At 35.3% G+C, this 22062-nt stretch overlaps 1 protein-coding gene across 2 annotated transcripts; it reads left to right on the plus strand.

Annotated features, from left to right (window-relative positions):
• The first annotated feature begins 6677 nt into the window (after positions 1-6677).
• On the plus strand, positions 6678-20378 carry SLC38A2 (solute carrier family 38 member 2). 2 transcript variants are annotated; one of them, XM_031940334.1, is made up of 16 exons: positions 6678-6837; positions 8195-8489; positions 8765-8846; positions 8974-9089; positions 10969-11042; positions 11132-11224; positions 11438-11519; positions 13213-13295; positions 13852-13910; positions 14031-14204; positions 14594-14673; positions 14796-14896; positions 15872-15996; positions 16372-16516; positions 16608-16705; positions 17396-20378. In XM_031940334.1, the coding sequence occupies exons 2-16, from the start codon at positions 8368-8370 to the stop codon at positions 17492-17494; spliced, it is 1533 nt and encodes a 510-aa protein (XP_031796194.1). In that variant the 5' UTR covers positions 6678-6837; positions 8195-8367; the 3' UTR covers positions 17495-20378. The 2 variants fall into 2 exon arrangements, with proteins under 2 accessions (XP_031796194.1, XP_031796193.1); XM_031940333.1 differs by having other exon boundaries at positions 6679-6995.
• The last annotated feature ends 1684 nt before the right edge of the window (positions 20379-22062 follow it).

The following is a 22062-nucleotide window of genomic DNA, read 5'->3' on the forward strand; positions in this document are numbered from 1 at the left end:
ATTGTTGTTTAGAGGGAGTAGGGATTAAGCGATTTTTCCCAGGGTCACACAACTAATAACTGTCTGAGGCAGATTTGAACTCAGGTTCTTCTGACTCCAGGACCCATTCTTTATCCTCCGAGCCACATAATTGCTGCTTTTCCACCTCATCCTAGGCCAAGTTATCCTGACATATGTCTTGCCACTAGACTCAGGTGACTGGAAGGGAGAATAAGGCCATAAGACTTTGCACTCTGCCTCCATTAAAACCAGTCCAGTCAAAAGTCAAGACATTATCCTTGTGAGAACAAATTGGTCTTATTTTAAGGGGAGAGAGGTTCAGAGTACAGCTTGATGAGAAGTGAATAAAATTACTTAGAAGATATTCGACTAGGTAATCTGTCAAATTTATTCTAAATCTAAATTCTATAATCCTTGGTGGCAGCATGTTATATTGGAGGGGTCTTTGAGTCAGAATACCCAAGTATGCATCCGAACTCTGATATGCCAGTTATGTGGCCATGGAAAATTCACTTCATTTACTTTGTATCTTGATTTCATCGTATGCAAATTGAGAATAATACAATATTCACTATGAATCTCACAGATTTGTTGTGAAGAAACATTGTCAATCTTTAGGAGATAAAGAAATGGATTTTTTTTTTTTTTACTTTTTGATTCCTACAATGAACTCCCTAGCACAATACTTGCCTAGTACTGGGCCTGGACCCAGTAAGTACTTAATAAATGATTATTGACTGATTTTTTTATTTTGACGAATTTACTCTTCATAAAGAACATTAGCTTATAAAGAATAAAATTAATACTTGTAAATCTATATAAATCCAAAATTATGACAGTAGGCATAAATGAACCAATTAAATCACAAAAAAAGACATTGACTACATACAACAAATCGAACAAGATCTATCATAGATATAGGTGTAGTGTTGAGCCATCAGAGCTAAATTCAGAATTTGTAAGAATGGTAATGTGAAAAAGATGTGCCATACAATTAAGTAGATATAATTCTTCAATTAAATGAGTGAGAGTCACTGTTGTATAGTGGACAGAACACTTGGTCTTGAAGACAGGAAGGGCTGGGATCAAGTCACATCTCTAACATACTATGTGATCCTGATCAAGGTCTTCAACCTCTTGTATTCTAAGTAACTGTCTTACGTTCATAAGTTTCAGAGAATGCTAACCTGTATAGATAGAAGCAATTTCCTTTTCTAGGAGTCCTCTATACCAGTGAAATTATACAGTTCTTATCCCTATAAACAATGAAAATCAAAAAGGGGAAATTTACAATGACATTGATATCTACTATAATTCCACCTAGATGTTAAAGCAATATAAATTAATTGCCACAAAAAGGAAACCAAAGACTCCAGAAAAGATTTTACCTCCTTGCCAAATAGAGATAGCTTACAAAAGCAGCACTGCATTAAAATATAAATACATCTGTAAAATCTGAAGAAAGATGATAAATAATTATGAACAATATTATCATACAGCAGAGGGAAGCGGTAGAGAGTCAACCAGTCTAAAGAAGGCTTGGCAGGATATATAATTAAGCAAAGTCATCCCAAAGGCATTCAAGAATGAAAATAGAGGAATGGAAAAGATTTGCAAAAGTTATTACAACAAACTATTTTCTCCATCAAAGACAGTAGAACCACCACACTTAGATTTGAACATTACAGTCCCTGAGCTGCTTACACAGGAATTTTAAAATGGTACTAAAGAAAATAAACTTAGGAAAAGCAGGCAGATCATATCAATCATAAAAGATAACCCAAAAGTCTTATTGCAATATTACTAAGATTTTTGGGACATCCTGTATCTTGGGAACATCTGATCTAGAGACCATAAATTTGTGCAAAGTAGATTTTTAATAAATGTTAGTCGAATACTGATTGAATTTATATCTCCCCTTTTCATTTTAAAATTGCTTTTTTGTAACTCCACTTTAATTACTTGTTTCCTATGACTCAGTTTTTGTCCACCTCTGTATATCTTTACTTCTAGTAAAATTGGAATCTTTTTTACTTTATTACAAAAGGAGGTAGAGAATTTTATGATTTGGAGGGCTAGCCTAAGATTCGGTTCTAAAATGACTTTGGCAGCTAGTGATACAGAATAGTTACTGGCTATATTGTGGGAAATCCTGGAGAAAAAGCAGGATGAAGATCTGAACATTTGTGGATTAATTTAGATTTTAAAAACATATTGAATTTGAATTCATATTTTAGAATTATTGCAATACATGATTTTTGTCAATTTATATGACAATATATAACTATACTATTATTAATTTTGTATTATATTTGTTTTTAGTTATTTTGAAACCCTGAAGAACTAAACTATAGTGTGTACTGTAAAGTGACTTCTAGCACTGGAGTAAATCTCCCTATAGAGATTGTAAAGTCTTCTTTACCCAGTGCTAAGACTTTTGTTCTAGCTCTGGCAACCTGTTGTCTTTTTGGTATTACCAAAATTTTTTCAACTAAAAACAAGTACCCTTGGGTGGAGAAGGTAGATGTCTATGTAGCTAGAAAATTGAGACACAAAGGTTTTAAGAATTTCAGGGCATCTGGAATAGAACATCTCTAGAAACTACGGCATCTGAAACCTAGTCTAGCATTTATTTCCCTATCAATGAAATGAAAGAATGAGTGAATAAAAAATAAATTTATGAAGCCCTTTCTTTGTGCCAAGTATGGTCTAACTGCTATGGTTACAACAGAAGTATAAACAGTTCCTGTCCATAAAGAATTTATAGTCTAATTGGGGAGACAATACACATATGAGAGTTATGACCAGAAAGAGGCACTTTGGTTCCAGAGATGGTTAAGTGGAGCCATGGGGAAACAAACTGATATATTCCTTCTAGGCGCAATGGCAGGATAGATTTGAGCTTGGTTCTAGTTCTAGTAGAAGGCAGGGAAGTGGCCCAGTGGATAGAATGATGGCCCCTGAAAGTCAGGAAGACTTATCTTTCTGAGTTCAAATCTGGTTTACAGACACTAGCTGTATGACCCTGAGCAAGTCATTTAACCCTGTTTGCAAAATGAGCTGGAAGAGGAATTGACAAACCACTTTAAAATCATTGCCAAGAAAATCTCAAATGGGACCACAAAGAGTCAGACATGGCTGAACCAAAAACTAGATCTGGTTGGGAGGAGGTAGAAGGGTATATGCAATAAAAACAAGGCAGCAAAGAGAAGGTTGGAGAGAGGGAAATAAAGTGAAATGTGATTGGGCTTTATCAGAAATAGTGGTAGATCACAAGCCTTCAGATTTATGGGTACATATATACCGGAGTCCTATCAGTGACTGTTGAATGTAAACTGACAAAATCTTCTATGTATTAAACCAAGTGTAGTGAACCAAATGGGAGTTAGACATCATTTTAAGAGTCATCCTAAAGAATAGCTAGCTGTTCACACAAAATGGAGAACAGTTAGTTCTATCTAGCCTTGGGAAATATTTTGAGTCCTATGTTTGTTCATCAGACAGAACTGCATTAACACCATCCAAGAAAGATTTTTTTAAGTGACTATTTATATTTATAAAAGTAAAATTTATTTATAAATAAATATTTATAAATTTATATTTTTTATTTATTTGTAAAAGTAAAATAAAAAACACACAAATGAGAATTTCCTTGATAACTTATTCCTTCAAATCCAGATCACAATTATTGAATCTGGCCCTTATTTTGGATACATTTACCCAAGAAATAAATGTACTTAGCTAGAATGTTAGAGGTAATAATCTTTGACTTTGCTCAGAAATTAGGTAAAACTGTAGTGCGTCTGATCAGATACACTTTGGTACTCACTGGTTCAATTTGCTGGAAATTAAGTCATTACCCTGTTCCTTGCACAATGACCTCAGTGTTAGAATACCTGAATAAATAGTTGTGCCTCAAAATGACCCAGTCCAACCATGCTTTTGAAACAGACTAAAAGGTAAAAGTTATACCACTTCTGGATGTATTCAAATGATCCCTGACTCTTAAGATGTGTAGTCAAAACAAAGTAGCTAATATTTATGCAACTTGGTCACCCTTTAGGCATATCATAGCATAGTATTTTAGTGGGAAATGACCTTTGAGGACCAATTCCAGCATTTTCCAAATAAGAAAAAGTGTTTTTTTTAAGGGCAAAGAAGGTTCAATTACTTGCTCAGTCATATAGTGACGTTTTTGTCACAGTGACATTAAGTGGTAAGAGCTAGGATTTGAAACCAGATGTCCATTACTTTTTCCATATCAGCTTTCAGGCCAGAGTTTTTCCTAATGTCACCTCCACACCATAGTGAGGTATCAGAATAAGACTGTAGCAAAAGATATGTTAAACAATGAGAAAACAAGACCATATATATTTAAAGAGTACTTTAATATTTATATAAAGCTCCCCCTGCAAAACAAGATTTGTATAAAAGGAAGGTGATTGAGAAAATCAAACAACTCACTCCACCCCATTTAATGTTAGGGATAAAATGCTTAATTAATTAATCTCAGGTATAAACTTGTGTGAAAAATTTTGGATGTTATTAAATAAAATGAAATGATTGAAAAGTCTGTTCTAATTTGCTGAGGCATCAAAAATAACTGGAATTAGGAATTTCTAAGAGAGCTGACTGAGCTCTCTGGAAAGAGAGCATTTCAGCAAACCGCTGAGAGGGAACTGCTTGGATGAGGAGAAGCTTCTGCCTTCCCCAAACCCTTCTCCTAACTAAAGGAATTTTTGAGTTTTGAAGGGTCCCAAGAATGGTGGGCTTCCCATAGCCCCATCAGTGCCCTGGTGGTAACCCTGGGACATGTGATGGCAGTGTCTGTTTTGGTTCCACAAGGAGCCCAATGAAGAAGTTACAGCATGCTTAAAGGCAACTTCTTGAGCACTTCAGGAATGAGTTACCCCTTTTTCCTATATACTCTGATTGAACTCATGTTCCCCTAGACTGTATATGCATTTGTGGGAAAGAGTATATTTTAAGTCAACTATTCTTATTGAACTTTCCCTTCTTAAAAAGAAATATCCTTTTCTGAAAGTTACTTAAATGACTAAAATGATTCTCAAATGATAATCTTGGGGAGAAGTGCACAGGTGTAGGACAAAGCTGATAGTATTAGAGAATAACTATGGAGAGAAAGGAGTAATCATTGAACTCTGAGGGAGAGAGAGGTAGCTCTTCTGCAGGACCTAAGACTCATCTGTAAAGAAACTAATTGAAATAAGGAGCCTCAAAGCATATAACTACATTTACAAAGTACTTTCCCTAGAAAAATTCTGTTATTCTCATTTTACAGATTAGAAAGTTGAGACCCCTAGTCTTGAGCATAATTTGACACAAAAAAAACTTTCTGAATTTGTGTGCAAAGTTCTTTGCATTACTCCAGCTACTTCTCATACCTATTGTATGGACTATAACTGTAGAAGTTGAAGAGAGAGATCCAAGTAGGGTAGATTTTACAGTGGAGAAAGTACTTGCTCTCTGGCATTAAGAAAAGTCCTGAAGCAGGAGGGAGCAGAAGGTTTGTGGGGGACCATAAGGAGACTGCTCTGATAGTTGCTAAGTACTGGCTCAGGAAATATACTAACAGAAAAGGATAACTTCTTCTACCTCCACATCCTACTGCAAAATAGAAAACTTTTGGAAGACTACAAAGGGTTAAAAATCCCATGAGTTACCAAAATAGAAGAATATTAAATATTATTTTATTTATTAATTATTTTAATTATTAATATTAAATTATTTTTCCTCAGGAAAAATATTAAAAGAAAAAAAATCTTTTTCTACCCAGCTTCCTAAGGTTCAAAGAGAAAGACCAACCGGTCATCAGCTCCATCATCCTAAATGGTCTTATTATCTTTCCACATTGAGAATCTTAACCTTTCTGTTCCAAAATGCAGGAACCTGTGGGTTTTATACATAAGTCGGACGATTATTTTAAATTAAAAGAGGTCAAGTACAGCTGACTAGTAAGGAAGAAAAATCTCTCAGTCTGACATTTCAACAAACCGAGTAAAAAACAAAAAAAAAATAAAATAAAATAAAATCTCTTTAAATGGAAGGAAAGAAGGAAAAGGGTGGGAAGAGGTGAGAAGAGGTGGTAAGTTAATAAAAGTATGATGACTGAGGAGAAGCCCTCAGGTATCCACAGGACACTTGGTCCAGGTTGCTAATTTGTGCGTCAGTTTCTTACTCTTGCTCCTCTGCTCCCTACTCCTCCCTCGGCCAAATCCAGAGGAACCAGGATGTCTCTAGCAGTTTAGGAGGAGGTAGCTGCTGCCAGAGACTTGGAAGAAAAGCGATTTGGAGAACTGTATAGACAGGAATTGAATTTGGGTCGAAAATAACTGTCAATGGGAAGTGCTTGGGGGTGGTATTTCGGTTCTGTGAAGGAAGGTGGTAGAGAAGGGGCACAGAGATTCGATTCGGGGACAAGGTAAGGGAATGGAAGGGCTGGCAGATGCCAAGAGAAGGGGGAGGGAGAGGCTGGAAGAGGCAGGGGCTGTGAGGGTGGGCCGGCCCCCGGCCGGGGCTCGGGGGGAGGGTGTTGGCGAGCAGTGGGTGGAGCGGGGGGCGGAGCTCAGGTGGTGTTGATACACAAAGGAGAGAGTCCTCTCCGCGGGCTGTCTCCTCCCTCCCGCTGACGTAGTCTGTTACTTACGAGTCTATAACCCGGAGCTCGGAGAAATTCTTCAGAGCCGCGCGACGTCGTTCCCGATCCCGAGCTTACCGCGGGAGGGTCCGCCTTGGCCCCGCCGTCCACCACGCGTCCTCCCAGCCCCGCAGACACCCCGCTACGCCGCCCTTTCCTTCAGGACCGCTCGGGATTTGGTGGGGACTCAGCATTTTTTTTTTCCGCTCAATTCTTGTTTTGGGCTGTTTGTAGTTCTTTTGTTTGTTTTACGGTTTGGGCTTTCATTGAAAATTGATTGGCGAAATCATATTAGAGAGGTTGGAACCAGAACCCAGAACGCCCGAAGTCATCTAAGGTATAATAACCTCGAGCTGAATCACCTTGGAGGGGAGCAGTGTGGGGGGAAGGGGCGCGAGTGGGAGGGTCGGGGAAAGCCCAGGATCTCGCCTTGGGCGTCTGCCTGTCGCGGTCATTGTTGGGCCTCTTCCTGGCCGGCGGGCGGGCGTTGGTCGTTCTTCAGGTTTGACCCACAGACAGCCCGAGGCTCGAGAGCCTCCGGGTACGGGGAAATGAAGGGGGGGGAGGGAGGGAGCCGGGCCGCGGCCGCTGCTGCATCTTTTTAGGGGAGGGGGAGGGGAGCCCCAAAGCTGGCAATCTCTCCGGTGCGGTCTTGTGACTAATTTGCATTTATCATTTGAAATCCTGGGGGCCCAGGTTCTGTAGGCAGCAGCGGGGAATAGAGGTTCAGGCGAGTAATAGGAAATGCAGGTCGCTGGATGTGTGACAATCGACGATCAATATTGCATCAGTTTCCTGGCGTAGATGGGGCCTGGCCGGAAAGCTGGGGTGTTTGAACCTTGTTTCTGTAAATGTGTAAACAAACGGGGCCTTAACTGTTTGTATAGCCTGGGAGGTTATTTCGTTGTTCGGTGGAGCATATTTTCATTGTTAAAAAACGAATGGGAACTTTTGGTAGTTGATTTTTAAAATAAAAGTAAATTACATTACCGCAGATTATACTTCAACCTTTGCGGTTTCCAGCAAAGTGGGGTTGAGGTGTGGGGGAAGTACTTAGAATAGCTAAAAAAAAGTGCGAGGTGATCCGAGCCCAGCAAAATTGCAAACACCTAAGACAGGATGAAATGGGTCTCACACACCCCTTCAAAACGATGTCCGAGGGAGAAAATAGGGAAATAAAGAACCTAAGATCACTTTTCGGACAGATCCTGTTTGGGTTGGTGTAATTTTAAAATTCCGCATGAACATGAGGGTATTGCCTTTTTGAGGATGAATCACATTAGTGTGTAGTGGTGGGAGATTATCTTTGTTCTCCTCCATAGACTGTGTCTTGTACTTTTCCTCTCCCTCCTCGAGCTCCCCCGCCCCTCTCTCTTCTGGTACTTTTCCACTCCTCTGGCTGAGGATGAATCAGCCCTGATGAGCTTCCCCGGCAGCGGCGGCGGCGGCGGCGGCAGCAGCAGCAGCAGCAGCTTGCCACGTGACCCAGCCTAGGAGACCACTGCAGTATTGACGTTTCCCTTTTACCTTCCCCAGACTGGGCGAGTGTGCGCTGCACCCAGCCGCAAAGGACAAAAGGAGCCGAGCTCAACCTTTGGATTGAGTGCATACACTGAGGCGGCAGCGCTCCAGGGACCACCGACTTCGTTCTTCTTTGACTCCCAAACTAAGCCAAGTCTCCTCTGCTTCTTCCCCGTCTGCGTCCCATCATGACTAAAACAGAAATGGGCAGGTTTAATATTTCTCCAGATGAAGACAGCAGTAGCTACAGTTCCAACAGCAATGATTTCACCTATTCATATCCCACCAAACAAGCTGCTATGAAGAAGAGGTCAGGAAAACTTCAGTATTTTTTTCTTCTTCAAAATGCCTTTCTGGGGATTCTTGTTTTAGAAGTTCCCCAAGGGGTTATGGAAATATACTTTCTCATGGTGAAATTTAGTACGGAGAAACATTTATCTTTTTTTATCCTCCCCTTCAAGTAAATGTTTGCGTGAATGAGCTACATAATATTTCCGTGTTAAATAAAAAAAAAAAAATCCAGTGTATTTGGTGTAAGGTTGTTTGCTACAAAATAGTCTCATTTCAAAATAACTTTTCTTGCAGCCATTATGTAGACATGGATCCTGAAAATCAAAACTTTTTGCTTGAATCGAATTTGGGAAAGAAGAAGTATGAAACAGACTTTGTAAGTTAAAAGCAATGGAAAAAATGTGTCTTAAGGGGGGAATAATAATAGCTTTATACTTAGATTTCAAAACTTTAATACTATTTTTCTCTTTTAATTTGGTTTCTATTTTTCCTTTGAATGCTAGCATCCAGGTACGACTTCTTTTGGTATGTCAGTATTTAATCTGAGCAATGCTATTGTGGGCAGTGGAATCCTGGGGCTTTCTTATGCCATGGCTAACACTGGAATTGCCCTTTTTGTGTAAGTATCTGTTAAAAAAAAAAAAAAGAGCATACCAGGTTATGCTGCATAATTAATATAATAAACATTTTGTAGTTTCATTTAACAGTTCAGATTGTTCAGGGAAAAAACCAAAAAAGTACCTTTACTATTATAATAATTGTCTTGTACTTGTATTAAAGTTTTTTTTTTAAAGTTAGAGTATGTTCTAGTTATTGAAAACATAAGTCCAGAATACCTAATGCATCAATGGGTTTTGTTACATCATTGGTGTGTTTGTTTATTCCTTTTGTCTTTTTCATATTTACATCTAGACTTGTTTGGTTTAAATGATAGAATTTGTTCCGAGTGTGTGGAGACTGCCACGCTTTGTCAAAAAGAGTAGTACATGTGTAATTGAGTTTATCTTTAGATTGTCCCAGTTGGAATCAGCTGTTTCTGAATGTTCTAGTGTAGACACTTAGAACCGAAGAATGTTATAGAACTAGAAAGGGCCCTAGAGATTGACCTACCGCCTGTAACCCAGAACAACAAAGTGACTTGGTTTTTGTAACTACTACAATATGAATTTGTCTTAATGTTTCAAACAAGTGTTATTGTAGTTTGAATGGAAACACTGATACTGTCTTGTGTTTTCTATTTGTTTGGAAAACGTATTTTGAACAATTTGTAGATCTGTACTGCATGTTAAAATTTCAATGGCCTAAAACTCAAAACACCCTAAACTCAGTCTTTTGATTGCATTAAGGGCATGCCAAAATTTAAAATATCTGGTAGGAAGCCAGGTGTTATATATAAGGAGGAGCAAAGGAGAAAACAAACAAACAAACCCTCGACCTCAAATCATAAAGTTGGTAATTGCTTTTTTTGCCCTTTTTCAGGACATTGTATTTGTAACTATACAATTGTTGGTACTTTTATTTTAGGTGACATCGTTGTTGTATATCCATCTCTTTTAGCCTTTCAAAGATGTGTGTGTGAATGTGTGGGTATCCTTGTGTATCTGTATGGGTAGATATGCAGGTGGGTGTGTATACATATACATGTGTATATACATAATGTGGTACTCAAAGTCTGATTCACTGATCTTTACTGTAATGTTAGGTTAGTGCTTATTTATACATTGATTTGTAATGCTAATGAAATTGGTTACATTTCAAAATAAAGACTGGATAAAATCATTTTGAAAACAAATTCTTTTAGAAATCACTTATGTTTTAGCAGGGATTTTATAAAGTTTATTTTATTTAATAGTTCAGGGATAATAGAATTTCAGAAACATCTAAAGGTATATTGAATGAATGAAATTGAAAGGGTTTTCCCCAACTTAAAAGGATTTGGATTTCTAACCAGCTCTTTGGGATTGCATAGGCTAAAAGAAATATATTTCCATCATACCTACTTTAGTCTGAAAGATACATTTTGTTTTGATTAAACTGTTTTCCCTGGGTTTTGCCCTTAAGGAAGATTCTAGGAGACATTAGAGAAGTTCTTTGTAGAAATCGGTCCTAAAAGTCCCCCCCACCCTTTTTTAAAATTATCAGTAAAGCATTTTTCCCCCTGCTTAAGCAAAGTGGCAGTATCTATTACCTTGATTAATTTTAGTTTGAATTCCAAGCACAAATAAAACTCCTTTTTACTGCTGGAAAAAGTGAATGAATAATTCTTAAGGACAGTAATAATTTTAGCACAGAAAATATCACAATGCCTATCTTATGGGCCACAAAAATCTCCCATTAATAGGCATCTTATTTCTTATATATAATTGTGTGTGTGCAAGCATGTATCAGTCACATACAGGGATAAGAGAGGTGAACTTGTTTTGCCAAATTCTCTACAGTACATAAACATGATTATACTTTTTGGTAGCTAGCTGAGTGCTCTGTCTTTCTTTTACCAGAATTCTTTTGACATTTGTGTCAATATTTTCCCTGTATTCTGTTCATCTCCTTTTGAAGACAGCAAATGAAGGAGGTATAGTAGAATTATTAATTTTTTTTCAAGATAATCATAGCTATTCTTTGTTAAAATACATATTCATAACTCTGTGTTTAAATTTACAGGGTCTTTATTATACGAGCAATTAGGACATAAAGCATTTGGTCTGGCTGGAAAACTTGCAGCTTCTGGATCAATTACAATGCAAAACATTGGAGGTAAGAACTCTTAAAATCATTTGAATCTTCTTTTACTTTAACTGAACTTGGTCTTCTCTCCTCTCCAGAGCTACTCCTTGCCTTCCTTCTTCCCCACTTCCCCCAATTTATAGCATGAAATTTCAGTATTTGAATGTTGACACAATATGATGACTTGTACCATGTAGTAGAGTCTAGACTTGTTTGTAATGGTTTAATTTTGTTTTCCTCCAGCTATGTCAAGCTACCTCTTCATAGTGAAATATGAGTTACCATTGGTGATCCAGGCATTAATGAGCATTGAAGACAATAAAGGGTAGGTATTAAGATCCCTCATAAGAGAACCATTTTATTTAAAAAAGAAAAACAACTTAGAGATTTGAATTTTTAAATCTGAAAAAGTAAGTAAAATTAGAAGAATTGGGGCTGATTTTCCATATTAATTTGTCGGTAAATTATTGTATGCAGGTATAGCTAAGATGTGAATATTATATTTTCTAATAAACTCAGATAAAATTCTTTTAGTTTTACTGTTTTGACTTGCAGATTTACTCTTATTACTCATAGCAAGTCTCCAATTTTTTTGACTAGTATTAAAATAACTATGCATGTGCAGAACCTGATTTTAATAACATTTATAGATTAAAAACAATAATGGAAAATTCAAAATATTTTTAGGGTCCAAATGTATTTTAATGCTTCTTCACAAGTTATTATATAATTACTTGGTATTAATTTCTGTGGTAAGTGCCATTATCTAGACATCATTATGGAATAGATAATTTTCAGCAAAGATAGTTATAACATGAGCATTTATGATTTACTGTCTATACATTTTAGGGCTAATTTCCATTGGATATGATCTAGAAAAGCCCTCTTACTAGATTTGAACTGAAATGAGTTAAGAACTTTTAATCAGCCACTTAATTATATGGATAATAAATTCATGCTAGTTCTTAGAATCTCACTTTTATTGAATATTTATACTAGTTGTCATATAAGCTAAAATAACAAAATAAGCTAAAATAACACTATTCTAATAAGTACTTCATATTATATGTATTCTAGCACATAAACTAAATTCAATACCATGTTTAAGTCTGAAGCTTTTGATTGTCTAAAGTGAGTTGAGTCTAGGTAGCTATCAGTTCTTTAGCTTTGAAGTTGTGAAAAATGAGGAATATCAGGAATGACAGTTTTCTTAGGTACTGATCATGCTTTTAGTAAAAAAGGGTAGGTATTTTTTGTCAAGTATGTTAGTTTGTATTATCTAATATGCACAAGGGAAGAATTTCTTTATTCCCTAAATATAATATTACATATTAAAATATCATAAAACTGGAAAATGGTATATTTTCAGAAATTTGAATTATTAACCTAAACCTTGAAAAAAGAGTTTTCTATGTTATGTTGATACTTTAAGAGAAATGTTTTAGTTTATTAATTAACAGATGAAAGCTCTTTAAATGACTTAGAAAATTTATTTCCAACTTCAAAAATGGCAAACCAAAGCAATGGCAAAGTTGGTGTATAATCTTTGTAAAAATGCTTGAAGATAAGATTACTTGCTTAACAGTGCTGCTTTGTTTGTGGCATTAGTATCAAGCCTTTAAGGAACATTTTATGTTATGAATTAGTTGGCAATGCTCCCAGAATAAACAGTGGGACAAAAGTTACACTGTTAACCCTCTTGGTTTCAGACCCAGTTTTTAACTAAGTGAATATAGCCATCTATTACAGCAAAGTATAGGATTTTTTTTTCTTCCCAAAAGTAACTTTCCCATAACTCCTTAAAAGAACAGGCCTTTCCAAACATGTCCTTCAGCTTACTTTTTTTTTTTTAAGTCCACAAAATGATTCTTGTCTAGAGTTTATGGTAGCTGTCTCTAAAAGGTTTGTTTTAAGGTAGGCATTTGATTTTAAAGGAGCCAGATAAATGTTTTTTTTGAAGAAAAACCAGATTTTCATTTGTGATCAGTTTTTAAAATTATTGTTTACTTTTTCTTTAGAGAGTGGTACCTGAATGGTGACTATTTAGTTTTGTTGGTGTCATTGGTGCTGATTCTTCCTTTGTCATTGCTGAGAAATTTAGGTAAGTCTAACTTTAAGTACTTAGAACAGTCATTAGTTATACACATTGTTTCTGGCTTCAAGAAAGAGCCCGATATATCAGTTGGAAGTGATGAGGTGATGGAGGTGATAAGGTGTTAAAGATCAAGATTAGGCCAATTCCCAGAGTTTTCAAAGATGACTGCTACTTGTTCATAATTAGCACAAGACAAGGTTTCAGTCAATTTTAGGAATGGTTTTCTCTTCAATGTTAAGTTTTAATAGTATTGTTTGTTTGGCACATTTCATATGACTTCCTAGTCCTAACCAGGTACCAGTTTATCTTTAAATTAGATTGTTTGCAATTCAGATCTGTTGAACTATAACCTCTTAATTTTGAAAACGCTGATCATACAAATAAGTTACACTGATAACATATTGGGTTTCAGACCTAGTTTCTAAAGTAACTTGAATGTTTTAGTGAACTCTAGTACCAGTCTTTTTTACAAATCGCAAAAGTAAACTTTTCATCTCAGAAAATACCTTTGTCTGAAACACATTTCCCCTAATGACTGGTTTTTCTCTCCATGATTTTACAGGATATCTAGGATATACAAGTGGCTTTTCTTTACTGTGTATGGTGTTCTTTCTGATTGTGGTAGGTATAATTTCATTCTTAAGCTGCATCACATATCATTTTCAGATAGAACTATTTTACAATGTTTTATCATCATATATAGATAAACAAAAATACAAATTTGTGTAATTTTATTTTTAGGTGATGTGCAAGAAATTTCAAATTTCTTGTCCTTTAGAAGCTGCACTGTTAAATGAGACATTAAATAGCACAGTAATGCACTTGACATCAACTCTTACATCTTCACCAGAAACCTCATTTAACCTGACTAATGATGATACTTGCCAACCACGGTACTTTATCTTCAACTCACAGGTGACTGTCTATAAATATTTCCTTTTTTAAAAGTATGGAATTAAGAAAATAATTAAATTATTTGACTGAAAGTATATTAATTAATTGGGATAATGAACAAGGTTGTATATAGTTCAAATAATGATTATTTGAAGTAATTAGTCATTAAGAATTCTATGGAAAATATTGTTGTTGGTTTATTTTAATCAGATTAAAAAAAGAAAGAGTGAATAATAAGTAACTGAAATAAGAATAGGAAGATTAGGCTTTCACCTAAATGGTAAACGAATTAGAATTTCTTATTCTAGGATTTTGTAAGAGAATAAAAACATTCAGCTTTATACTTCCTTGATAACTGTTGATGAGTCAGTCATATCATTATGTTCAATTGTCTTATATTTGCTTTTCAGACTGTCTATGCTGTGCCAATTCTGACATTTTCATTTGTCTGCCATCCTGCCATTCTTCCTATTTATGAAGAACTGAAGGGGTAAGCATTTTATATGTTTAATACTGATTGGTACACGCAAAAATGGAAAAATGGGAAAAGGTAACATACTGTGCATTTTTATTGCTAAAGATCTATCTGCATGTTTCCTTCCAATTAACTAGCCGAAGTCGTAGAAGAATGATGAATGTGTCCAAGATTTCCTTTTTTGCCATGTTTCTCATGTACCTGCTTGCCGCCATCTTTGGATACTTGACATTTTACGGTAAATAATGTCCAGTTTACGATTAAAAAGATCATTGAATAGTTAACAATGAAATTAATCCTTATTTATACCTTATCATCAAAGAGCACAGACTTCTTAAAAGTCCCCCATCCCATAGAGGAATAAATTTTAAAGCTAAGAAACTTGCATTACTGCATCTTTCATAGAATAATAAATCCCACTAAGAAGAGACCTTAAGAGATGTCCAGTATAACCCCTAATTTCCCTGCTTAAATGCATGATTATAATGGAGATTTCCAGTGCACTCACTGCCTGCTCCATTAGTGATGGAGCACCCCTAACTCTACTAATTATCTAGCGAATCAGCTCATTCCAGTTTTGGATAGCTAATTATTAAGAAGCTCTTCTTTATATTATACTAAAATTAGGGAGGAACCTAGTTGTAACCCCTTTCACATGAATATAAAGCAAATCTAATCCTTCTTACACATGTCATTTTTTCTAATACTTGAAGGTAGTTATAGCACATGTTTATAATAGGTTTTCCCTCCTTCTCTCCTCTTGAATATTATAATTTACCCTGCAATCTAAACCCTAAAAATTTAGTGTATTATCCATTTGCTAATATTTAAAGTAGAATCCCTTTTAAAGGGACTTTTCTCTATGCTTAGCTGCCTTTCCCTCCTTCCCTCCCCCCAAAATACTTTAAGCCAAGCATTAAGATTTAGCCACTTGGCTCCTGTTGTTTTTAATGGAATTCATGTGGCTAAATCTACACTTGATTCTTTGAAAATGTGCCACTTAATGTTTTTTTAATTGTATTAACTACATAATTCCAAATTAATCTTATTGGCCTCTTACAGCCCTGTTTTGTGAGTAGCTACCAACTTTTGGCCAAATATTGCTCAGTTACTTGTCCACAGATCCTGTTGAAGTCATTTCGAGCATCTAATGGACAAAATTTTTCCCTTTGTAAACAAATTATGACCTTCATTTCTTTCATCTTCCTCATAGGACATGTCGAACCTGAACTGCTTCATACTTACTCTGCAGTACTGGGTGCTGATATTATTCTTCTCATCGTGCGTTTGGCAGTGTTGATGGCTGTTACACTGACAGTACCTGTAGTGATTTTCCCAGTAAGTATTGGTCAATCATTATTATAATCATGAATTTCTTTTTATGTGAACTTAAGCTTCTTATTGGCTTTTCTCCCTTTTTACCTACTAAATTATACTGCTAAATAGTTCCAAGTTTTTGGCCATATGGACTTTCAAAGAAAAAGGCTTAAAAACAAAAGAAAACAACTTCTCAGCCTGAGGCATTTTTGTATAATCAAAAACATGATAACCTGTTCAAGTTTTAAGAGCGCAGAAGTGGGAGGGGAACTCTCACATTGGAAAAGTAGTTAATATTTGTAGTTTGCCTCATAATCTTTAAACTTCATTTTGCTTTTTTCCATTATTTTATCAGTATTTCTACTAATTCTTTTTTTTTTTTCTTTTCCTGCATAGATCCGGAGTTCACTCATTCAGTTATTGTGTCCAGCAAAGGATTTCAGCTGGTGGCGTCATAGTTTTATTACTGTGTCTATCTTGGGATTTACCAATTTGCTTGTCATCTTTGTTCCAACTATTAGAGATATCTTTGGTTTCATTGGTAAGTTTTGAATTAAGTCAGTTCTACATTTTTTTTAATAACCATTTGACATGCTAATTGATACTTAGCAAAACTCTGTTTTTTTAAATAGGTGCCTCTGCTGCTGCCATGTTGATTTTTATCCTGCCCTCTGCTTTTTATATCAAACTTGTAAAGAAAGAATCAATGAAATCTGTGCAGAAGATTGGGGTGAGTGGGGTGGAAATCCATGATAACTTTATTGCAACAATTAATAATTTATCCAATACTGGTTACTTACAGCCAGACTGTTTGCTTCAGGATAAACTGAAACTATTTTATGTGACATTACTTTAATTTGTTGATTGCAGCCAGTTCAGGGGAAAAGCACAAATGGCTTTGTCCTATATTCTGTCATATTGTTAGTACTTCTAGGTAAATTTGGCTTGTGTATAGATACCTGTAACTTAATATAGTTGAAAGGAATAGGTTTTTGTTTTTTTAAGTGAATGGATAGAACATTAGCAATTGTAAAAAATTGTTAAGATAGTCATTTAAAGTGCTAATATGTGACATGAGTAGATGGGCAGACCTTTTTATCTTTAATATGATAGTGGCCTAAATTACTTCCTAGCCACTGAGAACATGGTTTAGTGTTTTTTTTTTTTCCCCCAAAATTCCCTCATCTGTTCTGTAGGTGATTGTTCTCCAAAGCATGATATATTGGCAATTCAAAGTTTCTATGATGATCAGAAATCTAGTGCTTAAATTTTTAATTAGCCACTGCTTTTTTAAATGGTATTGTAGAAAATTAGAGAAATGTTTTTAGCAGTAATAACAAGATCCTTTTTAGTTGATTTCACTTGATAGTTTCTCTCTATTTACTAACCAGTTTTTTAAAATTATGTTCCTTTGTTCTAGGCCGTATTCTTCTTGCTAAGTGGCTTTGTTGTAATGATTGGAAGCATGACTTTGATTGTTCTTGATTGGATCCACAATGCCTCTTCAGATGGCCATTAGCTGACATAACGGCAAACTTGAATACCAGTCAACTCTCTACTCAAACGGAACTTCACTTATGTTTGCAGTTTCACTTCCTTTTGCAATGCAGATTTTTTGCTGGTTCTTTTCCTGTGCAGAATTAATGAACTCTTTAAGAAGCTGTTCTGCATGAAAAAAATGGAAATTAACAACAAACCACATGAGTCTCCTGCTAGAGGAAGTGACAATTTTATTCCATTCCAGAGAATGGACAACTTTAACTTTTATCAAGCCACATGTTTGGCTTTTTTTTCATTGTTTAACTTGGATATTTTATGATTTTACTTGAATGTGCCTAATGGAACCATTTGATGTAAGAAATAATTATTAATTTGCAGTGAAGTGTTGAAATAACCATTAGAGAGAACACTATTATTTTTTGTACCAAAAAATACAAAGACTTCAAAAGCACTATTTTACTTTTAAGAAATTGCTTTTTTGAACTTTATCCAGATAAGGTCATTAGACCAAATAAAAATATTTCATTAGTGTTTAAAACTATTAGTATTATGAATTAACTTGCCTTTTTATAGGCATAATAAGCCAAATACTTTTTTATCCAAAACAAGTAATTTTTAAAGAAAATTATACATTCAGACCAATGTGAGCAAAAATATATCATTGACTAGAAGCATAGATTTCATCCAAATCTCCATTAACTAAAAGGTATAATTAGTAAACATTTGTTAATTGATATTCTATCCCAAATCAGATAATATTAAGTCTATTTTTTGTGTTCCTTTTTTTTGTACCCCCCTGGTTGATTCAAATTACAAAATTTTTAAAGACTTCTACCCATTAAAATGGAAGATGATGAAACAAATATTTCTATGATAAAGAACTAATATATAGAACTTGAGGTACCAAATAGTGCAATTGGGTAAAACAGGGTTTATTCAGTTGCACCACCTATTTCTAGAGTTACATTGACAGCTATGGTTAGGTTTTTCAGTCAACTGAAAATTCATTTGCTCCTTGCGAATAACTTGCAGCAGTGGATGACTAGGATCTACTTGCTGTAGGTTTTAACCATTGTATTCAGAAACTTCTGAACTAACAGGATTTCTCATTATTTATCCACTATTGGAAGTGTGAATTACTTGATAAATGACTGTTTAGTTCTGTTCTTGTCTTATCTACACTAGAGGCCTAATACATGGGTTATACCAGTATTTGGTCTATAATACAAGTTCTCTTTGTACAGGCAATTAGGATACCCATGCAGTGATGCTTCTTTAAACTCATATGCACTGGATTGTCATCTCATACTTACTCACTTTAGGATTGTTTATGTCTGATCAGTGGCTAAAGAAACTAGTGCAACATGAGTGCAAGAAGCTTTTTTGGTTCTGCATGTTCACTTGTTTCATTTTGATCCCAGTTAGAGAAAAATGTGAATTTAAACCTGGCTTCTAAGAGCGCATTTATGGTGTGTTAAGGTGTATGGTGAATATGTTATCAAACAATTGTGGTACTATACTCATTTGGCATAATGTCTAGAAACCTGAATTTACGTAATTCCATATAGTGGTTGGGAGAAGCAAATGTTGGAATTATCTGACTTGAAAATTTTCTTTTGAACTGAACTATGTTCAGTTCTAGGAAAGAGTCAGAATTTGGCAGACATGGTTTTATGTCATTCAGCATTCTTATGTACTCTATGTGACTGGTAAGGTTACGGACCACGAACATCTATAATTTATAGATCTCATGCAACTGGAAGATAATCAGTAGTGATAATGTTGAATGAGACCAATGGTTAATTTTATATTTAAAATTATTAGGTACAATCTAGAGGATATGCACTGTTGTTTTGTTTTATATATTTTTAAGTGGGCCATCACTACCCCATATGGATTCCAGAACTCAATTCTAGTTCAAACCAAGAACTGGCATTCCTCCTTGAGCTCTTGGAAATAATTGCTAGCTAAATTAGCATCTGAAAACTATAGGGGAATGCCATGTGAAGACTTTTTTTTTTTTTAAACATATCTCATTCTTAAATGAATGAGATCATTTTAGGTCATTTAATTTTCCCAGCAAAATCAGGATAAAAAGAACAATTCCTTTTCTTACAACAGAAGGATGTCATAAGTCTCCCCTATCATCTTTGGCTGTTACCACTTGGCTAGGCTGTATTCCAATGCATGATTTTCCTACAAGTTAACCTGTCTGCCTTGAGGTTCCTAAAACATATCCTCATTAATGAGCAATCTTCAGTATTAAACCACTGTCTTGTCACCTTGTTTTTACATTACTGTCTTCCACAGATATTTCAGTCATAACTGTAATATAATTTATAGAACAACATTAACCCATTAAAGCTAACCTATTTTTCAATATTTATGATACTCTGTACATATATCATGTGTCAGTATATATTTGTAAATAAGTTGTATATAATACAAGTTCGGGTATTGGGTTTAAATGTACATACTCTTCTTAGTTTACTACTTCTTTATGATGGTATGCCTCTGTAAGTAATGTTCCCCTAAAAATTGCCGAATGGACAATTAGAATTAAATGAGCTACCAACTTGTGTAAGAACACATACAAAAATTTAAATTGTATTTGCAATAAACAAGCCTCTTTTAAATCAAAAACCTTTAAGAAATCAAAATAGAGCAGATACATTTTCGTTTCATGGAGGTTTTTATTTTTTAAAATGCAATAGTTACAAATGTGATCTGTTGAAAAAGGCCTTCCTACACAGGTGTTAAAAATCTGTACATATTGTATATACTCACTGTACTGTAAGGTCCAACAATTCAAGTATGGTTTGTTGGCAAAGAGTGCTTCACCGTTTCAATGAAACATTGTATGTTTTAAATAAACTAAAATAAATATGTGCTTAATCTGTAAATATGTTTTGTTTGAGTAGAAATGCGTTTGTCAGGATATAGTTGTTAGCATTGAGTTAGCCAGCTCTGTTGCAAATTTAACTTAAGGCCCAGTATTCTATCCTAAGGTCTTTCCATCACTTGCAGCAAAGGGGAAAAAAACAACAAAAATGCTTACCTTGATTATCTACAATTGTTAGTTTTGTAAACCTAATGCACGTTCTATGGTTTATTCTGTTTGGCAGCTGGGATACTCGTGCATCTTTATTTAAAGCATGCCCTGTTCATTTATCACTATGTACTTGTTCTTTTATGTCTGATAAATGTCTTGGCTAAAGAAATTAATTTTCATCAGATGTGTTTAAAGCAAACGCCATACTTATTGTCCATTGCCAACTGTAGCAGAGGGAGAAAGGTATATTGGGCTTGGACCATACCTGGTCATAGAGTGATTCGTTTTCTTAATTTATGTTGTACATTGTAGTCATTGTGTACATTTATTTTCCTAGTTCTGCTTACTGAACTGTGTCAGAGCACCAAGTGTGACACTGCTTCTGTGTTTTAATTGTTTCTTATGCCAAAGTAATTTTTATGTCACAATTTGTTTAACCATTTCCTAATTAATGGGCATGTTCTGCATTTTTAGTTCTCTACTACTACAAAAAGTAATTCTATTTTTCTATACAAGGGGCCTTCTATATTTTTTCTTGGTATGTATCCTTAAAAGTAGGATATTTAGAGTTAAAAGGCTGAATATTTTAGTCACTTCCAAATTGCATGGCTGCCTCTATTGATTTTATTGTTTTTGCCGCGGAATATGTCAGGAAGGTCTAGCAAAAACCAAAGTATCACGATGTCTCTCCAGAGATTCCTCTCTTTCTATATTGAATTGTCCCCTGGAGAGTGAACTCAAAATAATTACTACAAAAATTCCTTCATACTTGTAGTCCTTTTGTGGAATTCCCACCAGGTTTACTTTGGGGTATGATGTTCTTGATGAATAAGTTATCTTCCCTGGCTGGGAGAGGTCAATCAGGTCATTTGCTCTTTAACCTCCAAAGTTGTAACATGGTCAGTTCTATCAGAACATTTGGTCACCTCTGTTCAGGAAAGGCTAAAAAGGTAAAACAAGATCATGTCATGGCCACAGTGGCTAAGGTAAGGAAGGTCTTCAGGTTTTTCCCTTACCTGTAGGTCTGTTGACTCACCACTACAATAAAAACCAGTAGATTCCAATGGCCTTTAAAGGTAGGATTAGTTGAAGACTAGGGGCAGCTGGGGGTGTAGTAGATAAGAGTATTGGCTGTGGAGTGAGGAAATCTCCTTTTCCTGAGTTCAAATCTGGCTCTAGCTATGTGGCCCTGGTCAAGTCACTTATATCTGTTTTCTTTAGATCTCCAACTCTAAAATGTGTTGGAAATTGTAAACCACCCCCAGTATTTTTGCCAAGAAAACTCCAAACGGGGTCAAAAGTGGACTCCAGGGAAACAATTCTACTTTGCCCTGCTTCTCCTTCTACACACACAGGTACACAAATATCTGGCAACTAAGCACATGCTCAGGTGAAGGACTCCTACTCCATACTATGGAACCTGCCCAACCACTTTGAAACTGAAATGAAAGAAGCCATCCATTCAACAAAAAAAAAAAAAAAAAAAATTTTAAACAATAGCACAAAAAAAGTATTCAAAGGAGGATAGAGTACTA

Source organism: Sarcophilus harrisii, chromosome 5 (genome assembly GCF_902635505.1).
Source record: "Sarcophilus harrisii chromosome 5, mSarHar1.11, whole genome shotgun sequence".
Taxonomy (NCBI): Eukaryota; Metazoa; Chordata; class Mammalia; order Dasyuromorphia; family Dasyuridae; genus Sarcophilus; species Sarcophilus harrisii.